Consider the following 27978-nt stretch of genomic DNA (forward strand, 5'->3'; position numbering starts at 1 on the left):
TGCATACTCTAAGAACGTATACTACAAGGGATTGCTGTACAGGTGACCCAATACAACTTTCTAGTGTGATGAACTTGAACTGAATTCCCATGGACATGTTCCAGAGGAATGTTGGGGTGCTATCCAAGTTTCTTAAAAGTGGGTTCCTTATTTATTACCTGAAAGTCAGTGATTTGGGGAATCTGTCTACATATTAACATATGTGCTGTGTGGATTACCTCCTGAGCATAAATACTCCTTCATACACATCCCCTGTGCTTGTGTTCAAGGCCTTCTCACCATTTAATGTCTTCATCCTGAAATTGCTGAACAGGCTCTGATTTTATGTCAAGATCTAAATTTTTGTATGACATATGTATACGTGGCCAAATCAAAATTTACATCAACATGTAATACAATTGCGGTCTTGTCTTAAGAACCTACAACATGTACAATTGATTTTTGGGGGTGTGATAGGATGCGTGTATGTGCGTGGTGAAAGTTTATGATTCAGTAACTGATTTGGCCAGAGGGTAAGGTCTCAAGTACAGAGGTACTTCAAATGGAGGTCGTATATAAGATCAATGTATTCAGGGTGGCACAAACATCAGGAAGAGTGGTATATTTATTGCCTCTCGAAAGGATCACCCACCATGTACGCACAAGTTGGCTGATGGAAGGATTCCTTTCGTGTGCAGCCGGAATTGGAACAGCCGACGGTGCCCGGGTGTGAAATGAAGGTTGAGGAGCTGGAAGGATCTTCTGAGATTCTGCAGATAAAAATAGAGGATGTGAACTCCTTTGGTCTGGAAGAGGAGCAAAGCAAGCAGCTAAATGGTGAGTGTGATCTGCATCACTTCTGATGGGATCTGTGATTGTTTATTGCTGAGTTTTTTTTTTTGTTTGTTATCATTTTTTTGGATTCATGATAGAGGCTCGTGGAAGTCCTACAGCATAACGGAAGATAATAAAATGTAAAGGGGGAAACAACAACAACAATAGAGTCGATTTGACAATGAGATGAAGGAGGGGAGAAGGTCACATGGGGGGTGAACTGCTCTCAAGTTGAAGGAAACCAGGAAGAAGAAGAATGGGAAAGTGAGGATGAAACACAAAAGTAACAAACCAACCAACCAACAAATAAAAAGAGGTGAGAGAGAGGAGTAAAAGTCACAGTGACCTGGAAAAAGGGAGTGATTTGGAATTGAGTGATTTGGTGCAGAAAATATCATGGTTGGATGGGGGGATGATCTGAGATGGTGGTAAACAGCTGTCTTGAGAACCTGGAGGGAAGAATGAGGGTGAAGAGAATGTGGAAGTTGGTTCCACAGGAGGTTAAAGAAAAGTAAGAGGAATGAAAGAGTGGAAGTGACCAGTGATTCGGGATTTTGGAAGAGTAACCAAAAAGGGCTTGCTGGTGCATGTGTTCCCTGTATAAATCTTGGTTGGGGGGTGTGGGGGGGGGGGTTGGAAGGGAAGGGGCAGAGCATGGAAAGATTAGACCAGAAAGGGTGCAGGATAAGAATGGAACACCACCAACCTGTCTGTGATGTGAACATGGTTGACCCATCGACTCTGCTTCATTGTGGGAGATTCCAATTTTCTTGAGGCCTTGGCTTCCACAGCGTACAGCTGAACAAGTTGTGAGGCAGGGGCACCAGTTCAGAGTCAAGCTGTGTTCCCAAAGTGGGAACAGGGACTGCATGAAGCCATATCCCACTTTCCTAAGGTGCGGCCAAAAGACGGGCTCTAGTGACCTGATCCGCCCTGTTCATCAGGCTGACAAGTGACATTCTTGCCACCTCAGCGTCCCATGTTTCTTGGCTCAGCCATCATAGATCACTGGGAGCATGACTGGAATCAAGCAGAATCGTTGAAAGCAACATTAGAGATTTTACTAACGGATGTTACTAACTGTTTCGCAAATGGTGTGGTCAAAAGATCCTAGCTGTGCACCATTCAGGTAGGAAGGGGATGCACGCAAGATATACTGGAGCTTGGGCAGGGCAAAACAGTTTTTGAGCAGCACAAATGCTTCTTGTGCATTTGTTTGCATCAATTTGCTCCAGACAGCCTGCCATTCAGATCAAGTCATTGTGCTTCTCAATAATAGTTTTGGGCTAAGGCATCGGGGAGATCAGAGGACCAAGAAGAGTACAGTCATTGATCAAGACAATCTTAATATCAGGGAACACTGCCTTAAATATGGCTTCAGTAAGTTGACACTCATCCATAGATGCATGGTTGAGGATGGTCAGCTTGCACTTGCCACCATTGATCTTGAGGCTAATGTCGGTCAACAGGGCAATGACATTCTGGAGGTCAGCCAGAACTTTCACGGGTTCATCCCAAAACGATGTGTCATCAAGGTACCATATATTGAGCTGTGACTGAACCCCCCCCCCCTGGCTATTGGGTTGATGCCGAGGGAAAAAAGACCTGGCCCAAAGGGGTCACCCTGTTGTATGGCAGTTGCTGAATAAATGGCCTCGTTTCCATAGAACAAATCAGAAGGCCTGAATAGATGCTGGGAGTGCGTCTTCGTACTTCAGACAAAAAAAAATGTCATGCCTCAAGCACTTAAATGCGTTATGCATATCGATCTTAAGAAAGACGTGATTAGGAGGCGGATTTGTCAAATATAATGTGGCAGCGTGAACAGCCGCTTCACACCCACCTTTAGTTCAATATCCCAACTCAACAGGACATAGCTCAGCCCCGAGATCTTCAAAAAAAGATCGGACTCCGGCTTTGGGCGCGAGACGGTGCAAAGTATTGCCCACAGCGATCGGGCGAAGACCACCGTCCTTTTTGATTCGAGCAAATAAATTTGTGCTGAAAAAATCATTGGACACACGGCTTCAGAAACCTCTCCGGACAGGACCATGTTAATGAACAGGGTAAGAGAAGAGAGTAAGAGGGCCTCCGCATCGGCAGATTTCTTGCCCAAGCGAGCCTGAAGGTCTCCCAGTCTGAGCCCATTGGGACCCGCAGCTGACCCAGATGGAAAAAGGTTTACCGCGATTCGGACGAAATGCTCAGAAAGAACTACCGGAATGACTAATTCGGTGTGGTGACTAATGTGACTCATGTAATAAATGTGACTAATGTGACTTGTCACTAATGGGTGCGGCCAGTCGGTTGAGGCCAGGCGGGGCAGCCGGGTGTTTGGCTTTGAGGGCTTCAGCCATTTTGGCTGATTGTGGGGCATGCCCCTAACAGGACGCCAACTCTCTGATAGCCCCCTTAATATCCATATCAGAAAATTTTGCTGTCAACCTTCTGTTGATGAGTTGAGAGTTATCAGCTTTATGAGGGTTAATTGTGGAGTTGCCGAAAGCACAACTGGAAGTGGTGGCAAGATATCCATTGCCAAAACGTCGACCACCTGACACTTGATTTGAGAAGTCAACGAGACATCGGAGGAGTGTCCCGGTGATTATTGTACTGTAGTTACTCAACAGCCTCTATCGGGTGCTCTAAGGCCAAAGTAACAAAAAACAAGGTGATACCAGGCCAAGGGGGTGCATGTAGTGTTTCTCGAGGGCCTGGTCCTCGAGGACAACGTCACGTAGAAATTTGCTAAGAGCATCGGCGACAGGGATACGAGTACCCTTAGGTACTTTTCGGAGTTGCCGAAAATTATTACAACATCTCAATAAATAGGTGGAAAGGTCCAATGGTTGGTCCGGGATCGCCAGGGGAGGTGGGGGGGCTGCTTTCTTTTTGAAAAAAATTGTTTTTTCCAGTCAGAACTGCTGCTCGGATCAATTCAGTCTTCATAAAGCAATGAATTGTCAGATAATGGCAGGATAGCCGAGAAGTACGCATGCTCGCTCTTAGCTGTCTTGCTTGGTTCATTTCCCGACTCAGCTATAAACTGACATCCCAGTGTTTCACAGGCAGGATGATTCATCAATGTGTGTGCCGTCTCTTGGATGGATGTTCAGCTGGGCGTCACATCTGCTGGAATCCCTCCTCCTTCACTCCCCCCTCCCCTCACTCTCCACTCCCTCTCTCACCCTTCTGCCTCTCCCACCCCTTCCCTCTCTCTCCCACCCCTTCCCTCTCTCTCCCACCCCTTCCCTCTCTCTCCCACCCCTTCCCTCTCTCTCTCTCCCACCCCTGTCCCTCCTCTCTCCCGCCCCTATCCCCCTCTCTCTCTCCCGCCCCTATCCCTCTCTCTCTCCCGCCCCTATCCCTCTCTCTCTCCCGCCCCTATCCCTCTCTCTCTCCCGCCCCTATCCCTCTCTCTCTCCGGCCCCTATCCCTCTCTCTCTCCCGTCCCTATCCCTCTCTCTCTCCCGTCCCTATCCCTCTCTCTCTCCCGTCCCTATCCCTCTCTCTCTCCCGTCCCTATCCCTCTCTCTCTCCCGTCCCTATCCCTCTCTCTCTCCCGTCCCTATCCCTCTCTCTCTCCCGTCCCTATCCCTCTCTCTCTCCCGTCCCTATCCCTCTCTCTCTCCCGTCCCTATCCCTCTCTCTCTCCCGTCCCTATCCCTCTCTCTCCCTCCCCTTCCATCCCTCCTTCCACTCTTCCTCTTCCCTCCCCCCCCACCCCTCGTATTCCCGTCAGCGAAGCGACGGGTTGTATATGCTCGTAAAAATGATAATACTAAGAAGAAGAATGACAGATAAGCACTTTTGGGTCTCCCATTTTTCCTGTTCAGCGATGATGTCTCAAAGTTTAATGAACGAGTACGTGCCCGTACATGCATGGCTGTACATGCAAAAATAAAAAAATTCAAACCGCGAGCCAGAAACAACAACCACACAAGGCTGTTCCTTCACTCTCGCGTGCCCGCATGTGCGTGGCCGTACGTGCAACCCCCACCCCCCCCAAAAAAAACTTTCAAACCACAAGCCAGAAACAACAACCACACAGGCCATTCCTTCGCTCTCGTAAACGACGACTGGATTGGGGCATTGTGTTTATCTATAAATGCGCATAAGAAATCGAGAAATTATTAGAATACATTAAGTCATCACCATCCTGAAGTGGTGCGTGCCCGTACGGAATGTTCACATGCATTCCACGAATTATCGCTTGCATTGAAGTAACAACTGCTGTGATACTTCCACACACATAGTTAATTAAAATTAAAATGAAGTTTACCTCCCTGTCTTTGCTTGCCATGATATTCGCTGCCATTGACCATTGCCACTCCAACGCCACGATAACTAAGGCGCCTTTCCCCATCGTCCGGCACGGCATGTGACGTCATCGTCGACCGGCTGCGCACCGCTTACGCAGCCACGCCTATGCAGCAACGTGTCCTTTCATTGGTTGGTAAATAAATGGCCATAACTTGGGAACCACTTGTCCGATTAATATCAAACCTTGAAAAGGCACATCCCAGGTCCCCAGCAATATACCTGGCAGGTTTCAACTAGATCGGACCAGTGGTTCTCGAGAAACAGCGGTCTCTCTCTCTCTCTCTCTCTCTCTCTCTCTCTCTCTCTCTCTCTCTCTCTCTCTCTCTCTCTCTCTCTCTCTCTCTCTCTCTCTCTCTCTCACTCTCTCACTCACTCACTCACTCACTCACTCACTCACTCACTCACTCACTCACTCACTCACTCACTCACTCACTCACTCACTCACTCACTCACTCACTCACTCACTCACTCACTCACTCACTCACTCACACAAACAAACAAACAAACAAACAAACAAACAAACAAACAAACAAACACACACACACCTCGAATTATGGATAGATGTTATTGGATGAGAAATTCTCCACAGACGACTGTAAGGTAATTTATAGGTTTACAAGTTTTATATTGGTATATTTATTTTTTATTTTTTAGGATTTATGTTGTATTGAGCGAAAGAGTGTTCAGGCCATCCCTGCATAAGATGTCGACAGACTTATTGATAATATTCATAAATGCAAACTTACATTATAAATGAACTTTCTCAGCATTCTTATGCAAACCACGAGCAAACACACACCTTTCATATGTGGAGCAAGCGAGATACTCTTACCAAGCCATGCCCCTTTCAGCTGCCAGCAAATTATCAAGTTATTCTTCCAGGTGGGTGGTGTAATGTCATCAAGAGACAATCACAGCTCTTGATCACTCAAAAGCTTGTTTGGACTCCATCCAATAAGAGGCATGACAAACCAGACATGATGAGACCTAGGGAATTTTAACTGCGCATGATTTGGGTCTCTTGAAGTCTACCATGAATCACCCTGTTATAGCTGGAGAAGTAAGGAGGTTTATTATATTTGTTTTATCATACTTTTTCCTTCTAACTTTTTTTGTGGACCCCTGTAAATCCCTCCATGGAGACCCATGGAGCTCCATGGACCCCACTTTTGGAAGCGCTGTTCTTTGGAGGAACCTGTTGTGTACGAGGTGCAGTGGAACACGAGAAGCAAGAGTGTTAGCAGCAACTCCGCTTTATTGCGCGTCCTGATGTACATTCCTGTAGACTACACACACGCCTCTCGTGGCGCGAACACCTATAAGCCTTGCGGACACGTGACTACCAAAACCACTCCTCCACGCCCCCACAACGCTCCCCGCATTGTGCCTTGCGTATGTATGCCAATACACCACATTCCTCCCTCCTAAAAACATGAGTATAAAATGACCATTATAATGATAAGCAAAATCGGCAAAGTAAACTACGGCATAAAAAAAAAACAAAGCGGAACAAAACGGCATTAATCCAAAATCATAGGCACCACAACACAGAAAGCAACCAGAGCCAAAAATGGCATTAATCATGTGGCCGTGAAGCAAACCCAGATGAGACGGCACAAAAGAAAACGTGCTTCATCTGCACAACCTGCAACCCCAATGCCGCTGTATTAACCTGGCACATCATTCATCCCTCTATCTCCATCACACATATATCGCGTCAGCGCGAACGAGTTGAAACCCAAATGCAGTGGACAGGTGCTCGAGTACTGAGTCGCACGACGAACCCAATGATGTTTGCAGACTACACTAATCCTGGCCGTGTTAAAGATATAAAGAAGCAAGTTGGGGAGCACAGCATCACTACGCAGCCGAAGTGCCCCCAGGCGGCTCATGCTTGAGTACAGCATCACTACGCAGCCGAAGCGCCCCCAGGCGGCTCATGCTTACACGCCAACCGGCGAGGTCGCGGTGACACGCTGAGATGACCTCCCGCGCCCCCTGGCCGACAAGCTCTGTTTGTCCAAGCTTGCCAAACTCGCCCGTCCTTGCCCGTTTGATAAGCTCGCACGTCCCCCCCACGGACAGAAACAGGTAAACACGCTGAGTCCGCCAGACATGAGGGCGCCACCGCTGGCGTGGAGTAGCGGGTGGGGCGGCCTTGGGAAGATAACGGCCCGGCTCCCGCGCGAGAGTAAGGGGAGGGGTGACACTGAACAGTGAACCGCCCCCCCCCCCATTGACTCGAACCAGGCAATCAGGCGGCTCTATTACCAGCCGTTCCACACCAAAACCGCGCATCAAACCCAATCGAGAAAACCATGCACGTCCACACGGACGATCAGTGTACACTGCACCCACAGCCATGTTATAAAACAGCAAGAACATCGTCTGCGCAGATGCAAACTTCCCTTCACGTACAGCACGTTTCCCCAGCATAACTCCAACACATGAGATGGCAGCGAACCGCGGACTGCCCTCAAAGCCAGAGATCAGCAAAACCTCTTTATTCGCAACGGACGTCCGCAAGTTCTTCACATCATATTGATCATATCGGTCATCATATCGATCATATTGATCATCATATTGATCGATCTCAACCAAACACATTATGCTCACATGCGGACTGTCGGCATTTGCTTTAACAATGCCAAGCTGAATCATTCGTGCTGCGAGAATCAAAGACACAACAATTAGCAATTTATGAACCACATCGTGCGTACGCCTCTTGGTTGCCATGACGTTGAGACGACTTGCTTGCCGGTCTCCATCTAAACGTCGCGGAGGCCACCGTTGATGTTCGCGTTCCGCGAACTTCTTGAATGCGACCGGCTCACTCCAATCCCCCGTTGAAATCGCCTGACCGACACGGGTGTGCACTGTATCACGAGCGCAGCGAGAGCCGGTCGCAGCTGGCATGGCTCCCGTTGCTCCAGAACCGTATATCGTAGTTGCAGGACGCAATGAACGGAAACCCATGTTGCATCGTCGCGGCTCCTGCCGCTGGAACCTCGCCCTCGGGTCTCGAGGCAGGCCCGGGCCCAAACGGAGGCACCTGCCCCGAAGGAGGCACAGGTGCACCTGGAGGTACGAACTCCGAAACAGGAACCTCCTCCTCCTCCCCCGTGCCGGGCCGTCCAAGGCCACCGGCTGGCGCCATCCAGTCGAGTTGAATACGGGCCAACCCGCTCCGACCCAAAAGGGCGAGCCCCTCCCCTCGCACCACGAACCGCGAGAGCGCAACCCGCTGACCTTGCTCGGTGACCAAGACGTGTGCCCTGCCAACCGCTGGTAGCGCTTCACCGGTATACGTGTGCAATGCGAAGGTAGACCTGAAAAGACCTAGACCGGGGAGTGCACGAGCGGTGCGCTCGCTTATGATCGACACCGCCGCTCCGGTCTCAACTCGAACCACGATCGGTGCCCCGATCATCTCGACCTCCACTGTTATTGGTCTTGTCACCTCCGGACCAATTGAAAACAGGCTCAACATTGGTTGCATTTCCTGCTCCGGGCCGCCGGGATCGCTATGCCCAGGCTGCAGGACTCGACCCGGGGCGTAAAAGTGTACGCCATTCACAAAATACCGTACAGGCAGTAGGTCTCGACCCGGGACGTAGGGGTCGCTTCGCATCTTGTAAACCAGCAATAAAACGATCTCTGAGCCGAGCTGGACGCTCCTCTGCCGTGAACTTGCATGCCACGGAAGAATGCTTCACTCTCGCCACGAAATCAGCGACGCGCTCCTCTGCACCTTTCGAGAGGCGATCGAACTGGTATCGAGCGAGCTGTAATGACATCTCCGGCGCCATGTGTGCTTTCATCTTCTGCACAATGTCCCGAAACGACAGCCTGTCATCACGGGGCTTGTCCGACGCCACCAAATCACTCAGTCGTCGATAATGCTCCGACGAAAGCGAGGCGAGCAAGATCGACTTCTGTTTGCTCTCGTCGACCACATCATTCGCGTAGAAATAGCATCCCAATTGCTCTGAAAACAATTCGAAGTCGTCTCCGACGAAAACGGGCACCTGTCCGTTTTCCACCATCCTCGTCAGCCAACTGTTGTGTACGAGGTGCAGTGGAACACGAGAAGCAAGAGTGTTAGCAGCAACTCCGCTTTATTGCGTGCCCTGATGTACATTCCTGTAGATTACACACACGCCTCTCGTGGCGCGAACACCTATAAGCCTTGCGGACACGTGACTTCCAAAACCACTCCTCCACGCCCCCACAACGCTCCCCACATTGTGCCTTGCGCACGTATGCCAATACACCACAGAACCCAAGTCCTTCAATATTCACTTTGTGCGCAGCACTTGGCTCTTGGTTTGTAGCATTGTTTGAAGTCCGGCTTTGCTACTGATGCAAGTTAGAGCAGGACTTTAAAAAATTCGTTCAGTGTGCTGGGATTAACTTTCCTACTCTTCGTGAAAAAACGTGGGATCCTAAATGTCCACTAACTAATGCTTGCAGATGGGACACAGATGGCGCACACATCGATGAATTCACCACACACAAAAAACCAGGATGGCAGTTTTATACATGGGTCAAGACGTGAACTCAGGCTGAATAGTTCAACGACGTGTGCATTCTTCGAAGGTATCTTGCAAGTCCAGTCCTTCAATACAATTGCTCATCAACACATTATTTTTCCAAACTCACTCCTGAGTTTTTGTACACTTGCTAACTCTTTCACTCATTTCCACTCCCTTATCATATGGTCACATGTTTTGGCTTTGCCTTCTTCATGCCAATCTCTGCATTTGTTGGTCTATTAACCTGCCACACTGTCATTTAGTTTTCATGAGGGTTGACTTTCGAGACAAAAAAATAAACTCGTCACATGTTGAATTACAATTGTATGTGATTTGCCAATAAATGCAGGTTTGGGAGAAAACATTCTCTATTTAGCCTTCTCCACATTTTTCTTGCCTTCTCGATTTTGTTGGTTGTGATTTTTGGTGATGGTGAATTTCCCTTTGGAGATGTGGTCAGGTAAGAAGCATCTCACAACATTGAGGCAGTTTGTGCAGAATGTAACGCTTTGACACCACGGTATTCCCATGGGTAAATGTTTTATTTTCTTTCTTCAAAGAAGACCCTGAATCAATTATTTTAATGCAATATTTATTTAGCTATTTTATGAGTACAGAACCAGCTGTGCATGATGACACAAGACTGCCAGCATTTAATAAAAGTTACTGTTTCCAGATTTATTTGTGAAAGTGGAAGTGAAAACTGAGCACGACATTGATGTCCACATGGATCTACCAGAACCAAATGCCGCTGAAGCTTCTTTCTTCAATAACCATCCCCATGAAGGTTTCTGTCATTACCTACACATTTTGCTTTGGACAGCTTGATGATGATTTCTGGTGTTAAGAAAATATAACCCTCCCTGATCATTTAATTGCCTGAAGAAATAACCATGATGGTTGATCATTTTCTCAAACATCCATGATCCCCTTCATCATTCGGTAAAATATTTGAATCAACAACAATGTAGCTCCTGTTATCCTCAATTTGTACTGTAGTCATTTCTGATTGAACTTCAATTGCACACTTTATATTGATTTATTTTACATTTTCATACATGATGCTGGCTCATGGAAAAGTGAGGTGACAGAGAAGCAAATAGCCCTTGTGGGTGAAACTACTTAGAAGAACGTTAGTTATTCATTAGTATTTGTTTAGTGTAAGCGTGATGAACTGTACATGGAATAGATATGCATTGCGTATGTAATATACTTTAGTCTTCAGTGCCATCCTGTTTTGTCTAAAAAAATAATAACCACCATTCCATCCAACCCATTATATGTCCTTCCTTTGTTTTGTTTCAATGCTCCCTTTTAAAGCACACACCAATCTTGCAGTGGGAGATTGATATGGGTTCTGTTCAAGGCACCCGATTCACCTCAGACATCTTGTGGAGCGACTGTTTGAGCTTGTGACATCGTTACGGCAGAGTAGCCCCACCCATCAGCCTGATCATCACCATTGGTAAAAAGAGCATAAGGATGGCGCATGTGAGAAAGAGTAAAAGAGGCAGACTCGAGCGATCTGAGAGAGGCTTCCTGGAATTGGAGGAGAAATTTCCTGCAAATGGTATTTCGTCAAGCCACGCCAACAATCTGTGTGTGTGTGTGTGTGTGTGTGTGTGTGTGTGTGTGTGTGTGTGTGTGTGTGTGTGTGTGTGTGTGTGTGTGTGTGTGTGTGTGTCTCTCTCTCTCTCTCTCTCTCTCTCTCTCTCTCTCTCTCTCTCTCTCTCTCTCTCTCTCTCTCTCTCTCTCTCTCTCACACTCTCCCTCTCTGGCCCCAAAACAATTGCCCTGCCTTGGGATTGAACTGCCTCCAGGATCCCTGCATGAACTCTTCTTCCTCGTTTGCCAAAACAACTCTCTTCTTTGTCCTGTGAAACGCAATGTATGTCTCCTGTCGTGTGCATGAAGGCCTTTACCAGCTGGTTCGAGAAGATCTCCCGTTCATTTGTTTGGTTTGTTCGTGGGTGTGCATTGGTCAGGGTTAAGGTGGGATTTTATTGTTGGTTGCATAATTTTCCCTTACGAATTGTTTCATTCCTTTTTCCTTCCCCTGAGCCATTTGTGGTTATTAACTATCCCTGGTCTCTTGGTGAATTTCGCTTGTCCTTGCCGCTTTGTTTGATGGCTTAGGGTGGTTGAAGTTTAATTATAGAGCCGTTCAAAACATTTTCACTGTGTTCATGACCTAACGGTATGCTCGGCCAAATTTCATCGGTCATAGGTGTCATTTAATCGGACGCGTTAGTTTCACTTTCCTATGCAGTTAAGTAGTTTTTCGGAAATCCCGAATGAGGAAGTGGTAGTTTTGCTTCATCGCAATGGCGTCCGCTCGAAAAACGCTGAGTGTTACGGCAGGCAACGTTGAAATTTTGGATTGTTTAAAGTCGAAATCTCTGACGAAAGCCGATGTCATGAAAAAGTATGGCATTGGATCGTCGACCGTCAGCTAAATTGTCAAAGATGAGGAGTCACTCCGTATCAAAGTCCTCAACAACTCTAACATCAACAGAAAGCGTAGCCGTGACAGCATCCACAAAGACGTCAATGAAGCGACAATTGCTTGGTTCCATCAAGCTCATGCAAGCAATGCTGTCGTAACAGACTGTATCATCAAAGAGAGGGCTGCTTCGTTCGCCATTTCGTTAGGTGTTGAGTTTGAACCTAGTAACGGTTGGCTGATGCGCTGGAAGCAAGCGAACAACGTTTCATTCAAGAAATTCCATTGCGAGAAAGCGGCAGCTGATGGTGCAGCGGCAGGCAACTGGATTAAAAATGTGCTCCCCGACTTGCGAATTCTGCAGAAAAAGACATTTACAATGTTGACGAAACGGGCCTTTTTTATAAGGCCATGCCCCGTGTTTCTTCAACAAGTGCCGGTGACAAGCCAGCCGGAGGTAAAGTTCCAAAAGACCGCCTGACTGTGCTTTTGTTCTGTAATCTCGATGGCAGTGATAAGCGAGGCTTCATTGTTGGCAAATCCGCCAAGCCGCGATGTTTCAACAATGTTCATAACCTGCCATTCCTTTACTTCACCAATTCTAATGCATGGATGACGAGTGCAATATGGTCGCAAATTCTTACCAAACTCAACTGTCAGTTGTGCGCCAGTGGTAGAAACATTGTCTTGTTTGCTGACAACGCCGCGTGCCACCGTCTTCCACCGGATGTGACGCTAATGAACATAAAGCTCCAGTTCATGCCGCCCAATATGATATCTCTGATTCAACCTCTCGACCAAGGCATGATCCGAACCATGAAGGCGTACTACCGACGAGAAATTGTTTGGCTTCAAGTTGCTGCTATCGACAGCGTGCCACAGAAACCAGCGTCAGAAGTGAGCAAAACTATCACAGTTCTGAAGGCGATGCACATGTTGAAACGGGCCCTCTTCATGGTTATGCCCCAGACAATCGCTAACTGCTTCAAGAAGGCTGGCTTCGTGAAACGGTCCGAAGATGAAGAACGCGATTCTGAACACCACAACAACGAAGAAGACGTCGCAGAAGCTCTGCATGTCCAGGGCATTACACAACAGGAATTCCTTTCATTTGTCAACATCGATGGAGGGGCAGAGTGCTACGGAGAAATGACTGATCAAGAGATTGTCGACACTGTAATGCTACCCCAAGCAAAGGTGGAAGACGACAAAGACGAAGAGGGAGAAGAATCGGTTGCGCCACCGCCCACGAAGCTCCAAGCCATCCAGGCGCTTGACACACTCACAGCCTATTTTGATCACAGTGCCAACACCGACGCCAGAAAACTTCTGTACTCTCTCAATGATAAAGTATTGGAGAGCGGCAACAGAAGTATGGTCCAAGCCAAACTGTCCGACTCCTTCATGAAAGCAAAGTAACTTTCACCGTGAATCCAAAGTGCGACACGGGAAACCAGTGTGTTTTCCAATACAGCAGAATAAACACGTTAATTTAAATAAGTTGATAGCACCGTCCCTGTGAAGTACACAACCCCCGGTGCTCATACCTTGCCTCCCGTGGCCAGTTTTGTGAAGTGGATGATGAACCCGGATATAAGAACATACGTTCTCACTCCCGAGCGTGTTCTTATATCCGTGTCAGACTGTATATATATATATATATATATATATATATATATATATATATATATATAATATATATAATATATATATATATATATATATATATATATATATATATATATATATATATATATATATATATATATATATATATATATATATATATATATATATATATATATATATATATATATATATATATATATATATATATATATATATATATATATATATATATATATATATATATATATATATATATATATATATATACACACACATATATCACTATTATAATACCAAGCTTGCACACTAAAAAATCGGCTCGCCGTCACACGATCCCTATGAAATTGCTGTGGCCCTTAGCGGACATGCTGACAATGTTTGGGAAGTCTTGGCGTTCCATAGTACCACTTGCATTTTGCAAAATGCGTATTTTTATCATTCCCCGTGTACGGTCTGTCGTCTGCTACTAGCTATGTTGTACTGCTATCCCGTTCATGTGCACAGGTATCGCTAGTATTTGTGTGTATATATATATATATATATATATATATATATATATATATATATATATATATATATATATATATATATATATATATATATATATATATATATATATACATACATATATACATACATACATGCGTATACTAGCTGATTGCACCCGGCGTTGCCCGGGTTCTTTTTGAATGAATTTAATCTTCTGTACATAGCTCTGATGCGAGCCCAGTATCAGTTCCCTATTGGGCCACGGCAGTCATAGCCTAAGGGGGTTGGTGCGGGGAAAACAAAAAACACCTCTGAAACAAAAAATGTCAGGACTGGCCCCGGGAATGTTATAGGGAAGGAAGGGAAGGAGGGGACGGGCCGAAAATCCCATTAAATATGAACTACCGTCGAAACACCCGGCCGAGGGGCCTCGCCACCTTGCCTATAACCTTCCCGGGGCCTGTCTCGACATTGTTTGTTGCAGAGGTTTCCTCCTATCTTTCAGCGTTCAGGAGATTAGCTCGTGCAGACAAACAAACAAACAAAAACTTCAAATTATGTATATACTAGCATAACCCGCGCTCTGCGCGACATGTTGGGGTGGGTGTGTTTGAGAAAGGAACTGATGCAGAGTATCAGTAGTAATTTTACTTTAATGCAGTAAGTGGAATACAATGTTCAAAGTACTTCTTGATACACAATGTTTTGGGTTATGGCATTGTCATTGTGGAACCCTTGTTTTGTAGTTGGTATAATTTGCACCGTAATGTCTGAGAACCAACGTGATCGTGAGAAGGCAACATATAGCTGACCGTGGCTGAACACCGGCTGTGGAATATATAACCCAACTTCATCAAAGGTTTGGCCTTGTGCTTTGTTTATAGTCATGCAGTAGCTGACTCTTACTGGAAACTGTGTTCTTTCAAGAATGAATGGCAAGTTCACATCTGATGGGGCCAGTTTGATTCATGGTATCAACACATAGGCACTATTTCACTGTTTCAGAACCATTTTATTTACTTTTTTTGTACCATGCACCTCATATGGTCTTTGAGATAATGCAAGCCGAATATCACGTTACTCGAGCGCAGAACAAAGTCGAAGATAGCGCGACACGAAACCACAAACTCGGAAATAATATATAAGATAGATATGTGTACGTTTATGTGTGTGTGTGTACATATATATATATATATATATATATATATATATATATATATATATATTATATATATTGTTACGAATTTGGAATTCAATTGCACACAACATACAGGTTCCCTTGGTCAGCTATGTCGATAAGTGCATGTTCCCGAGATAGCTCACCTTTCATTGTTTAAATGTTCAGAGATCGATTTGATGCGCTGCGGATCAATTTAATAGTTAGGGAACGAAACAATGGAGACGTCCCTCCCCCTCTTCTGCAAAGAGGAAGAAGAACCCTGCCATCCCATGACGTCAACTCCCACCCGTGGTTGAGCGGGGGTGGATCACGAGGGCATGAGTCACGCCGGGTGCGGGGGAGGGGTGGGAAGGATAAAGAGGAGATCTTTCTTTGTTCGTGTGGAAGTCCCGTGGCAGAGTTTGTGAAGAGTCCCGTTCTGAGTCCCGTGTGCAGAGTTCGTGTGCTGAGTCCCGTGGGAGGAGTAAGCTTTTTGCTTCGGAGAGAGCAGTCGTTCAGCAGGCCATCGGGTCCTGCTTGGCTTGCTTGGCTTGAGGCCTTCAGAAGCTTTTTGCTTCGGCTGGCTCAGTGAGCTTCAGCTGCTGCTTTGTTTTGGAAGGAACTTGAGCCGGTTGTTCGGCTTGAGCTGCGAGTGGAGGCTTCTTCCTCTTCTTCCTCTTCCTCTTGGTTGGTGGAGCTTTTCGTTCTCCATTTTGTTTCCCGGCTTGGTGCGACGCGTCGGCCTCTTCTTGGAGTTGGTTCCTCGGGGAAGCGACGCATCGACAGGAAGGATCGGCGCCTCGTCTCACCGGCACGTGTTGAGAAGCGTGGGAGGATTCGCGGGAGCTCGGGAAGGAACGGGGCTCACGGCGATTTGGATCCAGCTCGCTCTCGCTGGAGCCCGGGACCGGACAAGTTGAAGACCACATGAGGTGGAGAGGTTCGAGTTAGGCTCTGAGTTTCAGCTCACCTGTCCTCCGAGCTGGAGCTCGTGATTAAAGGCCTCAGCCACCATTTAGTGTGTGTGTGTGTGTGTGTGTGTGTGTGTGTGTGTGTGTGTGTGTGTGTGTGTGTGTGTGTGTGTGTGTGTGTGTGTGTGTGTGTGTCCGTGGGCCCGTCTAATAAGTCGGAACTGCTGTTAAGTGTAAATGACTGTACATAATAAGTAGACGGTTGTAGTTCTTTTGTCGTGCTTTTGTTGCTTGTATAATTGCATACGTGTTTTGCCTTGTTTAATTGCATACGTGTTTCATTATAATAAATGTCCTTGTGTGAATGTAAATCTGCTCGTTGCGTCCATTCCCTCATTGACTGAACATTTCGTGTGTTGGGAATCAGAAAGCCGTTGGTTTGCCGTAATAGGGAGACATTTGGACCGACGGTTCTCGGCGATTACGCCGCTCGGAATCGTGCACGGACAGGCTCACCTCGGCGGTTTGTTCCGTACGAGTTCCGTCGAGGCTGGAATACCCCGGTAGTTGGATCACGTGGGTATTTAGGTAAATTGAAGATTAGCAATCGACCCTACCCCACGTTATCTGCCGATTGGCGTATTTCGGTTCTTGTACAAGGACCCGTCGCTCAGAGTTATCCGGGCGGCGATCTATATTCCAGGCGATCGGTCGGGCCGACTCGACTTGCGGCTCCGTTCAGAGCGGTCGGTTGGCGGCCGACCCCCCCCGGCCCGTAACAATATATAGGCCTGGCCACTCATGTCAAAAGACAGATTTTATGGTCGACATTGGTTAAACATCAAAGTGAGCCCCCTATCCAGATTTCAGGCTTATTTCCCCTCATCAGGATGGCATATCGAACCAATGATGACCATAGTCGTTTAAATTCCAATCACACCTACTGACTGTAATGGTGAGCATCAGCCATGGATTATGTCTCACACGGTAAAACCACACAATCCACAAAGAACAACAGTCTCCTCACCTCGGTTTAATTGATTAGATGAGAGCTGAATTGGCTATTCCCTCCATTCACAAGTGAGAGATGTAGGTGGGTCTTTCTTCATTATTTATATATTGACTGCTTTTGACGTTTGCATGTAGTACTTGCTTGGAAGCCTCATTGGTATGCATTGCTGTCTGCACTGTCGCTGATGATTCGCCAATTCGTGAAGAAACTGCTCCAGCAGCTGAGGGGTGTGGAGCATTGGGATTCTCATGTGTGTGCTATGTGAGAATGTCTTTATAGCTATGGAGGAACTTTGGGAAGGGTTCGAAACAGCAAAGCGCTTACCTTTTGTAGGCCTTCTTGGGCTGCTTTATGCAGCTTCTTCGGCTCGAGTAGTGTGGCAGGTGTGAATTATTTATATAATCCTAGCTACCTGGGTTTTGATGATTAGATGAGAGGTGATTGGCTTTTCCCTCCATTCACAGGTCAAAGGGCGGAGGAGCTCCTTGTGAGCCAACGGTCATCCATATCTAGTGCCCAACTGTGTCTGCGGACGTCCTCCTGCAGTTTGGTTACTTATTCGGAGGTTGGGGGCAGGATTTGTACTCCGGCCACCGGAAAACCCTTCATTCCACAAAACATTTTCGAAGCATAAAAAAATCTGAAAACCCACTCTGTGGGAGTACCTCTTGTACAGCTTCCCTTCACAGGGCAGCTCAGCGGATGATGGGATTGGGGCAAAGCCGTCGGGACTCCCAGTCTTTGATGCCAGGAGGGAAACCACGGGGAAACATTCCCGGGTCGGAGTGGTGATGAGGTGTCGTCCACTATCGGACCGTCCAGACGGCGGTCTCCTTGGGTTAACCTGAAGGGGTCCCGTCGGGGGTGCCTGGAATGTCTTAACCCCGAAGAGAGGATGATCACCTGTCTCTGTTATCATCTGAACTCAAGCATTTGAACATCGGCATTGCAGCACTCTGAGGTTCAAAAACGGGATCGTGGTGAGATCATGGTGGGTGGTTACACCGATGATTGGTCTGGTCGCTCTGATGGTTACCATGCCCAAGGAGTTGCTGTAGCTGTGTCCAATAAGCTGACTCCAATGATAATTGAGGTAACACCGGTCAACGAGCGTATTATGAGACTAAGGATTCGTCACTCCTTAAGTGTCATTTCCCTGGTCTCTGTTTATGCTCCGACTGACGCGAGTGATCTCACCGTTAAGGATGCATTCTATGCCACGCTCGAGTCTGTGGTTGATCAGTGCCCCAGGCGAGATACACTTCTAGTCTTGCGGGATTTCAATGCATCGACTGGAACTGATAGGGATGGTTATGAGACATGTGTTGGTCCCCATGGATCTCGAACTGTGAACCTGAATAACACTAAGTTCACTTTACACTTTGCAAGAAGTCATGAACTTAGGGTGGCCGGTTCATTGTTTCAGCACCGACAAGCTTATCGCTGGACTTGATATTCCAATGCTGGTGGTGTGGCAAAGGAGATTGACCATGTCCTCGTTGATGGTTGCTGGAGGATGATCCAGAACTGCAGGGCCTACTGGAGTGCTCAGTTCCTCAATACTGACCACCGGCTTTTTGTAGCAACTCTGAAGTTGCACCTTAAATCCAGGAGAATGGTACCATCCCAGCCTTGGCTGTATGTTGGCAAGCTCAAGGATGAGAGGGTAGCTGAGGAGTTTGCGATCAAACTGATTGGAGATTTGGGGGGTCTGGTTGCTTTGGGAGATCCTGAAGAGTTGTAGAGTGCCTTCAAGACCACCGTCCTTGATGTTCCCGGTGGATGTCTTGGAACTCACCATCAGGCAAAGAAGAATTTTGTCTTTCAAGGGACACTGGATACCGCCCATATATACTTGAATGTGAAATGTACTTGAACATGAAATCACAGAAATGTGAAATCACAAATCACATTTATACCGCCTAAATCACATGATAAAAAAAAATCTCTGGAGAGATTGACCAGAATCGCGGGGCCAGGCGGAATGGCAGAGCTGAGCTGTTCAGGGAGCTGAGGCGTAAAACTGTATGTACTCAAAGGGTGGACAAGGAGGCCCCTGTGCGAGGAATCTGTGAAGTGGTAGAGCATCACCTGTGGTCAAGTGATTCCCATCCTGCTTACAGGGGAATTCCTCCAAGCCAATCCCTCGGTGTACTGTAGTTAGAGCAGAGGGTGATAGGCTCTTGACAGAGGAGCCCGAAGTGAAGGCCCGCTGGGCCGGTTACTTTGAGCGGTTGTACCAGGCTGATCCATCAGCTGTCGAGTTGGACGTCAGGGATGTTACAATTACTGTTGCTAACCCTCCAATCAACTGTGGTCCACCTTCGTTTGTGGAAACACATGCTGCGGTGAACCGGTTGAAATTGGGTAAAGCTCCAGAGATCTGTGGCATCCATGCTGAACTACTCAAGGCTGGTGGAAATGCTGCACTCGTGTCATTGCATGCAGTTCTGTGCTCTGCCTGGAACACAGGCATCATCCCAACTGACTTGAAGAGGGGCCTCGTTGTCCCTCTCTGGAAAGGGAAGGGTGATCGCCAAGACTACAACAACTACCGAGAGGTGACGCTGCTCTGAGTGCCGGGCAAGGTCTTTGCTCAGATCATTGTTGATCGTGTTCGCCACCATCTGCTTGAGCACCAGTGTCCAGAGCAGTTAGGCTTTATCCCAAAGTGGTCAACGATTGACCGTATCCTTGCTCTTCGGGTCCTCACCAAACGCAGACGAGAGTTTTGGCAGGGGCTGCTTGCAGCTTATGTTGATCTCTGTGAAGCGTTTGATTCAGTGAATCGGGATGCCCTTTGGAGGTTTATTGGTCTTTGTGGGGTGCCACCAAAACCGATCAATCTGATGTCTGAACTCTCTGAACTTAACTACTCTGGTACCATGAGATGTGGTGATACTATCTCTGACTTATTTCCAGTTGTTACTGGAGTTCTTCAGGGGTGTGTACTGGCCCCCACACTTTTCAGCACTTGTATGGACTGGATTCTGGGGAGTATGTTGGAGAGATCAAGCTGTGGTGCATCATTTGGGAATGTCAAGATCTCTGACCTTGATTTTCCAGATGATGCAGTCATCTTTGCGGAGACTTTAAATATCCTTTTGGGGGCTCTCGAGGTGCTGAATGAGGAGTCTGAGCTGCTGGGTTTATGGGTTTCCTGGGTCAAAACTAAGATCTCGGCTTTCAATGACATCTTAGATGATGCTGTCCTGTCTGTGCCTGTTTGTGGTGAGGATGTTGAGGTCGTGGAGAGATTCACTTTCCTTGGCAGTGATAATCATGTCTCTGCTGGCTGTGAGTCAGAGGTCAACAGACCCCTGAGTCGGGCCTGGGGAGTCATGGATTCATTGGATCATGGGGTGTGGCGCTGCCGGTACCTGTGCGGGAGGACGAAAGTCCGAGTTCAGGTCGTTGGTGCTTCCAGTCTTGCTTTATGGATGTCAGACTTGGACTCTGACCAGGGATCTGAGACAGACTTAATTCCTTTGGTACCAGGTCTCTTCAGAGAATCCTTGGCTGTCACTGCTCGGACTTTGTGTCCAACCAGTGGTTGCTGAGAGATTCAAATGAGATTTGTTACCTGCATAGTCTGAGAGTATCAGCTGCGGCTGTATGGACATGTGGCTCATTTTCCTGATGCTGATCCTGCTCACCAGATTCTCTCAGCGAGGGAGTCTCCTGAGTGGAGGAAGCCAATGGGCCGACCACGTGCTTCCTGGTTGCAGCAGGTTGATCGGAATCTCAAAGAGATGGGGATGGGCCAGGCATCTGCCTGGGGGATGGCCAAACGGAGTTCCCTGGAGTACCGGCGGAAAGTGGACGCAGCGACGCGCTGCTCTGGCGCATGCTCCCATACCTGACCTGACAGGGTCTTTTTGGTATTCCCACATGTTGGTGGGTCTTTTTTATGATATATATATATATATATATATATATATATATATATATATATATTTGTGGTTCCGCCGGCGCGTCGCCATGAGCATGACCCTCGATGAAGCAGTGGGGCCGTCTCAGCTCGATCGCCCGGAATTACAGATCGCCGGCCCGGATAATTCCAGGGTCGACGGGTCCCGGTTCTTTTGGACTGAAATACGCCAATGGGTAGATCACGTGGGGTAGGGTTAATTGCCAACTTCAACCTTCCTAAGTACCCATGTGAAACAGCTACCGGGGTGCTTCACCCTCGACGGAACTCATACGGAAGTGAGCTACTTAAGCGCGCTTGTTCCGCGTGCGTTGCCGAGCGGTTGTATCGCCGAGCTCCGTCGGCCCGATTATTTTGTGACCCTGGCAATGGCCAACTAATCCCTTACACGCACGACAATGGAAGAAATACAAAACGAGCTGAATACATTCAACAAGAGGACATTTATTTTCAGTAAGCACATATTCATTGGGGGATGGGGGCAAGCATGTAATCAATGGGAGATGGGGACAAGACACGAGCAAAAAACCTACAGCCGAGTTCTATATTTCTAAACAAGCACATACTTATGGCAGTTCTACTTAATGGAAGACAAGGCGCCACAGACTTTCACGTAAAAATCCAAGGAAAGAAACGGGCTCGTAAGCCTTTAATGTATTCAGAGCCGGGATGACCGGAAGGCTCCGAGAGGCCGGGCCGGCCACCTGGCCGCCCCTTGGTGGCAACTCGGTGGTCTTCGGTTCGGCGGCCCTTGGTGTCTCCGTCTCGCTGGCCCGTTGCCAACGCGGCAGTGGCTCGAATGGCGCCTTGGTCGGTCGGGGGCCTGGCAGCGTACCTGACTCTCCACGCTCCGCTCTCTTCGACGACTCTTGGGCTTGGTTGGTCAGGGCCTGGCGGCGTGCCCGACTCTCCACGTTCCGCACTCCTCGACGGGCTTCAACGAGCTGCCCTCCACCAACGACTCACTTCTCCAACGAACGACCAACAAACTCCCCAACGAAACGCAAAAAAACGCTCTCTCGGCGTCCCAACGTGCCTTTTTATAGCCCCGGGGGGTGAAGCCGCTTTATATTTCTTCACCCGAAACCGGCGCTGCCCCCTTTCACCCCTGAACCTTCACCCCAGGCTGGCTCCGCCCCTTTCACCTCTGATTGGCCAGTTCCCTTCAAGGCAAAGGCCGTTTTTATCCGATTATGCAAATCAGCCGTATTCACGGCTGATTTGTACACAGACACTGGAATGGGGTTCCTATGGTGGCGTGGTGTGTCTGCGTCGACGGCATTTTGCCGCTGTGCTGAGGAGGGCAAGATGGTGTCGCGAGGTTGATGGCGTTGTGGTGGGGATGGCGTGGTTGTAGAGTTGTTGGCGTTGTGGTGGAGGTGGCGTGGTTGTAGAGTTTGTTGTTGAGATGTTGTGGTGGGGATGGCGTGGTTGTAGAGTTGTTGGTGACGTGGTTGGAGAGTTTGTTGTTGAGGAGATGTTGTTTGTTTAAAATAAAAGATAGAAAAAGAATAACGCTACCTCAAGATTCACAGCCTGGCACACGAACAAGACCCGTTATACATCGGTGGGGGAATCTAACCTGAAACACATACTTATCGAAATCACTGATCTCTGGGGAACCTGAATGGTGTTCTGTGAATTTCCACCACCGTAACAATATATATATATATATATATATATATATATATATATATATATATATATATATATATATATATATATATATATATATATGATGCCCCGCGAAGAGGAGTGATGTAAGCGACATTTTTTAATGATGATAGGGTAAGGGTTAAAATAGTGCAAAATGGCATTAACTCCAAAATGGCCGATGTGTCCCTTGCATCACTCCTCCTCACGGCGCCTCATATATATATATATATATATATATATATATATATATATATATATATATATATATATATATATATATATATATATATATATATATGATAAAGGTTTTTGTTTTTTAAAAAACTTTTCTGCAGTGGAAGAAGTGCATTTGTCAGTGAATGTGAATCTGATGTTTTTTTTCTGATTTTTAAATTTTTTATTTTTTTACAATTCATGTGATGTATTTACAGGTGAATCAACTGAATCTATAAGGGAGACTGCACCGACTTGTATGAAGGGCGCAGACACATGCCCACAGGACTCGCCAAATGAATCCAACAAGAGGACTTTTTACAAACAAGACAAACTGAATGAGGAAATGTTTGCACATAATAATTCTGATAAGGCTCACAAAGGAAAGAAAGCTGAATATCAACACAAATGTACAAATTGTGGAAAACTTTTCAGTTGCTCAGGAAGCCTAAAAATACACATGAGAGTTCACAGTGGAGAATGCCCATACAAATGCTCAAGTTGTGGAAAATCTTTCAATCACTCATCCAACTTAAAAAGGCACATAAGAATTCATAACGGTGAACGCCCATACAAATGCCCAAATTGTGGAAAATCTTTTAATCGGGCATCCATCCTGAAAACACACCTGACAATTCACACTGGTGAGCGCCCATACAAATGTACAGTTTGTGGGAAATATTTCAATCACTCATCCCACCTTAAATTGCACATGATGATTCACAGTGGTGAGCGCCCATATGAATGCACAAGTTGTGGAAAGTCTTTTAATCGGTCATCCATCCTTAAATCACACATGACAATTCACAATGATGAACGCCCGTACCAATGTACAAGTTGTGGAAAACCTTTTAATCGGTCATCCACCCTTAAATCGCACATGACAATTCACAATAGTGAGCACCCATACAAATGTAATGTTTGTGGAAAATCTTTTACTCGATCGTGCATCCTCAAAAAGCACATGACAATTCACAGTGGAGAACGCCCACACAAATGCACAAATTGCGCAAAATCCTTTAATCAGTCATCGACCCTGAAAACACACATGATAACTCATAATCCTGAACGCCCATATAAATGCACAAATTGTGGGAAATCCTTCAATCGGCCATCTCTCTTAAAATCACACTTGAGAATTCACAATGGTGAACGCCCATACGGATGCACAAGTTGTGGGAAATCTTTTAATTGGTCATCCACCCTTAAAACACACACGAGAATTCACAATGGTGAACGCCCATACAAATGCACAATTTGTGGAAAATCTTTTAATCAGTCACCTCACCTTAAATCGCACATGACAATTCACAGTGGAGAACGCCCATACAAATGCACAATTTGTGGAAAATCCTTCAGTCATTCATCCAACTTGAAAATACACATGATAATTCACAACGGAGAAGGCCCATACAAATGTACAAGTTGTGGGAAATCTTTTAATCGACCATCTCATCTGAAATTGCACGTGAGAATTCACAATGGAGAACGCCCATACAAGTGCGCAAATTGTGGAAAATCATTTAATCAGTCATCCACCCTGAAAACACACATGATGATTCACAATCGTGAATACCCATATAAATGCACATATTGTGGAAAATCTTTCAATCGGCCATCTCTCCTAAAAGCGCACATCAGAATTCACAATGGTGAACGCCCATACGGATGCACAAGTTGTGGAAAATCTTTTAATTGGTCATCCACCCTTAAAACACACATGAAAATTCACAATGGAGTATGCCTGTAGAAATGCACAATTTGTGAAAAGTTTTTCTTTCATCCATCCACCCTTAAAATGCATTTTGGAACAGACATTGGAGAACAATCATACCTCTGCACAGTTTGTGGAAATCTCATTTGTGCATCCTCAAAAGATATTTAAAATTCACAATGGAAAACACCCAGAGAGAAATGTACATTCTGTGAAAAGTTTTTATTCGGTTCCATGCTCAGGAGAACCCGAAAATGATATCTGTCCAACCTCAACAATAAACTTTCAAACTCGTCTCCCTTATCTACAACCTGATTGCGCCTTGTTAAGTCTTCCTCTGATCATAACCTCTGTCGTACCAAAGTCCTTCCTTGGCTCCCCTTCCATCCCTTTCCTCTCTTGAAATGGCACCACAGCCATCTCCACAGCCACACTTCACTCGTGAGAAGGCTGAATGCCTCAATTCTGTTTGTTTCCAAATATTGTGTCCTCAACCTATCACTCTCGGGACCCATCCATCCTTTCCCTGTCATACTCAACTTCTCCTGAATTCTGTCTTTTGTGCCTGAGAAGGTGGAGAAGGTTATTTTATCTCCCAACTCTGACCCTGATATGTGACCGGACAACATCGGTTCACATGTCCTAAAAACCTGCTTTGTTGTTCTTGCACATCCTCTCTTTGCCGTTTTCACCTGATCATTTTCTCTGGGTCATCTTCCATCTGCTTGGAAATCCGCCAACATCACAGCCCTACATGAAAGAGGTACAAAAACTGATCCCCTTAACGACAAACCAATCGGCTTACTTCCAATTATCAGCAAGGCCATGCAATCCATCATCACAGTTGATATTCAATCCTTCATTTTCTCCAACAACCTCATCTCAGATGACCAATTCGTATTCAGACAAGGTCACTCAACCTGGTCATGCTGCTTCTACTCAGCCAACAATGGATGGATGTCAGAAAGAGATCAGGGTCGTCTCTCCAGAGTTCAGCTCGTGCTTTTGATAGTTTGACATCCTTCCTTACTCTCCAAACAATCTGCCTATGGCATCCATGGCCAACTCTGCACATTGCTTACTGCCTTCCTCTACTATCATAGCCAACGTGTGTCACTCAACAGAGTCCTTTCATCTCTTCTTCCTGACAAGGCTGGAGTGCTCCAAAGCAGTGTTCTGAGCCCATTCCCATCCCTGATCTTCGTAAATGATCTCAGTGACTGTGGAAAATTCCCTTTGTCTATTTGCTGATGGATCCACTCTCTGCCATGACATCCCTCACCTTCCAGGCAGGCAGGCTGTAGCCTCTTCCCTCTCTTCAGACCTTGAAAAAAAATCACAAGCTGGTCAAACACTTGGAATGTGTCTTTCAATCCAAACAAACCTCACTCTCTCTCTCCCTCTCTTCCTCTCTCCCTCCTTTCCTCTCTCGCTTCCTCCCTCTCTCCCTCCCTCTCTCCCTCCCTCCCTCTCTCCCTCCCTCCCTCTCTCCCTCCCTCTCTCCCTCTCTCCGAAAGGACCATCTGGCAAACCCTCCAATCTACTGTCTTAACAATCCTCTTGAGGAGGTTCAGTCATAAACTCCTGCGTCTCACTACCAGCCATGATCTTTCTTGGGCAAACCACATTTTTGAGTTGGTCTCCAAAGCCAGCCACTGACTGGGTATCCTCTGCTGTACAAAGTCCTTTCCTTGGCACACCTGAAATCCTATCCACCAACAAGGCCTTCTTCTGTAGCTTGATGGAGTGCCACTCTGCCCATTGGGCTGGCTCGCCTCCCTCACATCTTGCTCAGCTTGACGCCATGAAAATGAAGGCCTTTAAGACTATTGGAATCTCCTGCAAGAAGCTGACTATGGGGGCCAATCACTTCGTCATCGCAGACTGGTCGGTGGTTTCTGTCTTCTCCCCCCTCCTTTCTGGTCTTGTACCCTCTGCTCTTTTCGTGCTTTATCTCCACAGGTTTCTGCAAGCAACACATGGTTCACCATCAACTCCCTTCTGGTGTAACTATCTAAATTGAGGATCACTGCTCACCTCCACTCCTTCGTTTCTCTTTTTTTCCTGCCTGTGGAACCGACTTCCACATCCTCTTCGATCTCATTCTTCCCTCCAGGTTAAGACAGCTGTTAATCACCATCTCAGATTGGCCCCAATCCAAAACTATGATATTTTATACCCTGTTCAACCTCCCTCCCCCCCCCCCCCCCACAATCCACAACAATTCCTTCTCCTTCCAAATGTCCAGCTTTCTGTCTCGAGAGTTCCCTTCCGTATCCATCTCCTCCACCCAATGTTTCCTCTCTTGCAACCCATTCCTCCCTACACCCATTGTTTGTCCGCCTCCCTCTGTCTTGGCCTTCAGCTCTGCTGTTAGTGTTTCCCCTCTTCTCTCGACTATGTATTCAAAAAACACAGCAAAACAAAAAATTACAATCGGGAGAAAGAATATTGCAAACAGGGAGTGTCCATAGAAATGCCAAATTTGTGGAAAATCCTTCATGATATCATGCGAGCTCAAAACACATTTGATGAATCACATGATAGAATGTCCACAACGATGCACAAGCTGCAGAAAATCTTTCACTCGATCATTTAGACTTAAAACGCACACGATAAATCACAAGGGAGAAAGACGATACAAATGTGCAATTTATGAAAAATCCTTTCCTAAAATCATGTGAGGTCATGACACATGAGAAGTAATAATGGTGAGCGCTCGTACAATTACCAAATTTGTCGAAACCTTCACGCAATCAGCACATCTTGAAACACGCAGGAGAATTTACAATGGTGACTGCCGATACAAATGTACAGTTTTCGAAAATATTTTAGTCCTCGAAGCAATCTTAAAATGCATATGAGAAATCAGAATGGCTTTTGATCACATTGAGCAGAGAGCCAGCATTGAGGATGTGCAGCCCTGTGGCCATTTACCTCACTGGCTGAAGGGCCCATCTACGATGGGCAATGAAGACTCTTGAGTACTGTTCCCAATCAACTCGTATAACCATGTTGTGTGAGAGTTGCACGATTTAATTAGTGTCATATTAAAGTATTTCATGTGCACATATGTCTTCGCACTTGAATTCTCACTTAAATTTCCCTAAAAAATTTATGTAGCCTACTCATTTTAATATATGAAATATG

General features: G+C 46.5%; 1 protein-coding gene across 1 annotated transcript; it reads left to right on the forward strand.

Annotated features, from left to right (window-relative positions):
• The first annotated feature begins 658 nt into the window (after positions 1–658).
• On the forward strand, positions 659–27901 carry LOC147009470 (uncharacterized). The gene is made up of 3 exons (XM_085861895.1): positions 659–816; positions 10348–10458; positions 23333–27901. The coding sequence occupies exons 1-3, from the start codon at positions 714–716 to the stop codon at positions 24862–24864; spliced, it is 1746 nt and encodes a 581-aa protein (XP_085718021.1). The 5' UTR covers positions 659–713; the 3' UTR covers positions 24865–27901.
• The last annotated feature ends 77 nt before the right edge of the window (positions 27902–27978 follow it).

Source organism: Eptatretus burgeri, chromosome 17, assembly GCF_056783735.1.
Source record: "Eptatretus burgeri isolate ZD-2024b chromosome 17, Ebu_testis_v1, whole genome shotgun sequence".
Classification (NCBI taxonomy): Eukaryota; Metazoa; Chordata; class Myxini; order Myxiniformes; family Myxinidae; genus Eptatretus; species Eptatretus burgeri.

Coding starts and splice junctions, on each gene's coding strand:
- LOC147009470 (XM_085861895.1), top strand. CDS start 714: ATGAAGGTTGAGGAGCTGGAAGGATCTTCTGAGATTCTGCAGATAAAA. Junction 817..10,347: donor GCAAAGCAAGCAGCTAAATG/GTGAGTGTGATC, acceptor TACTGTTTCCAG/ATTTATTTGTGAAAGTGGAA. Junction 10,459..23,332: donor CAATAACCATCCCCATGAAG/GTTTCTGTCATT, acceptor ATGTATTTACAG/GTGAATCAACTGAATCTATA.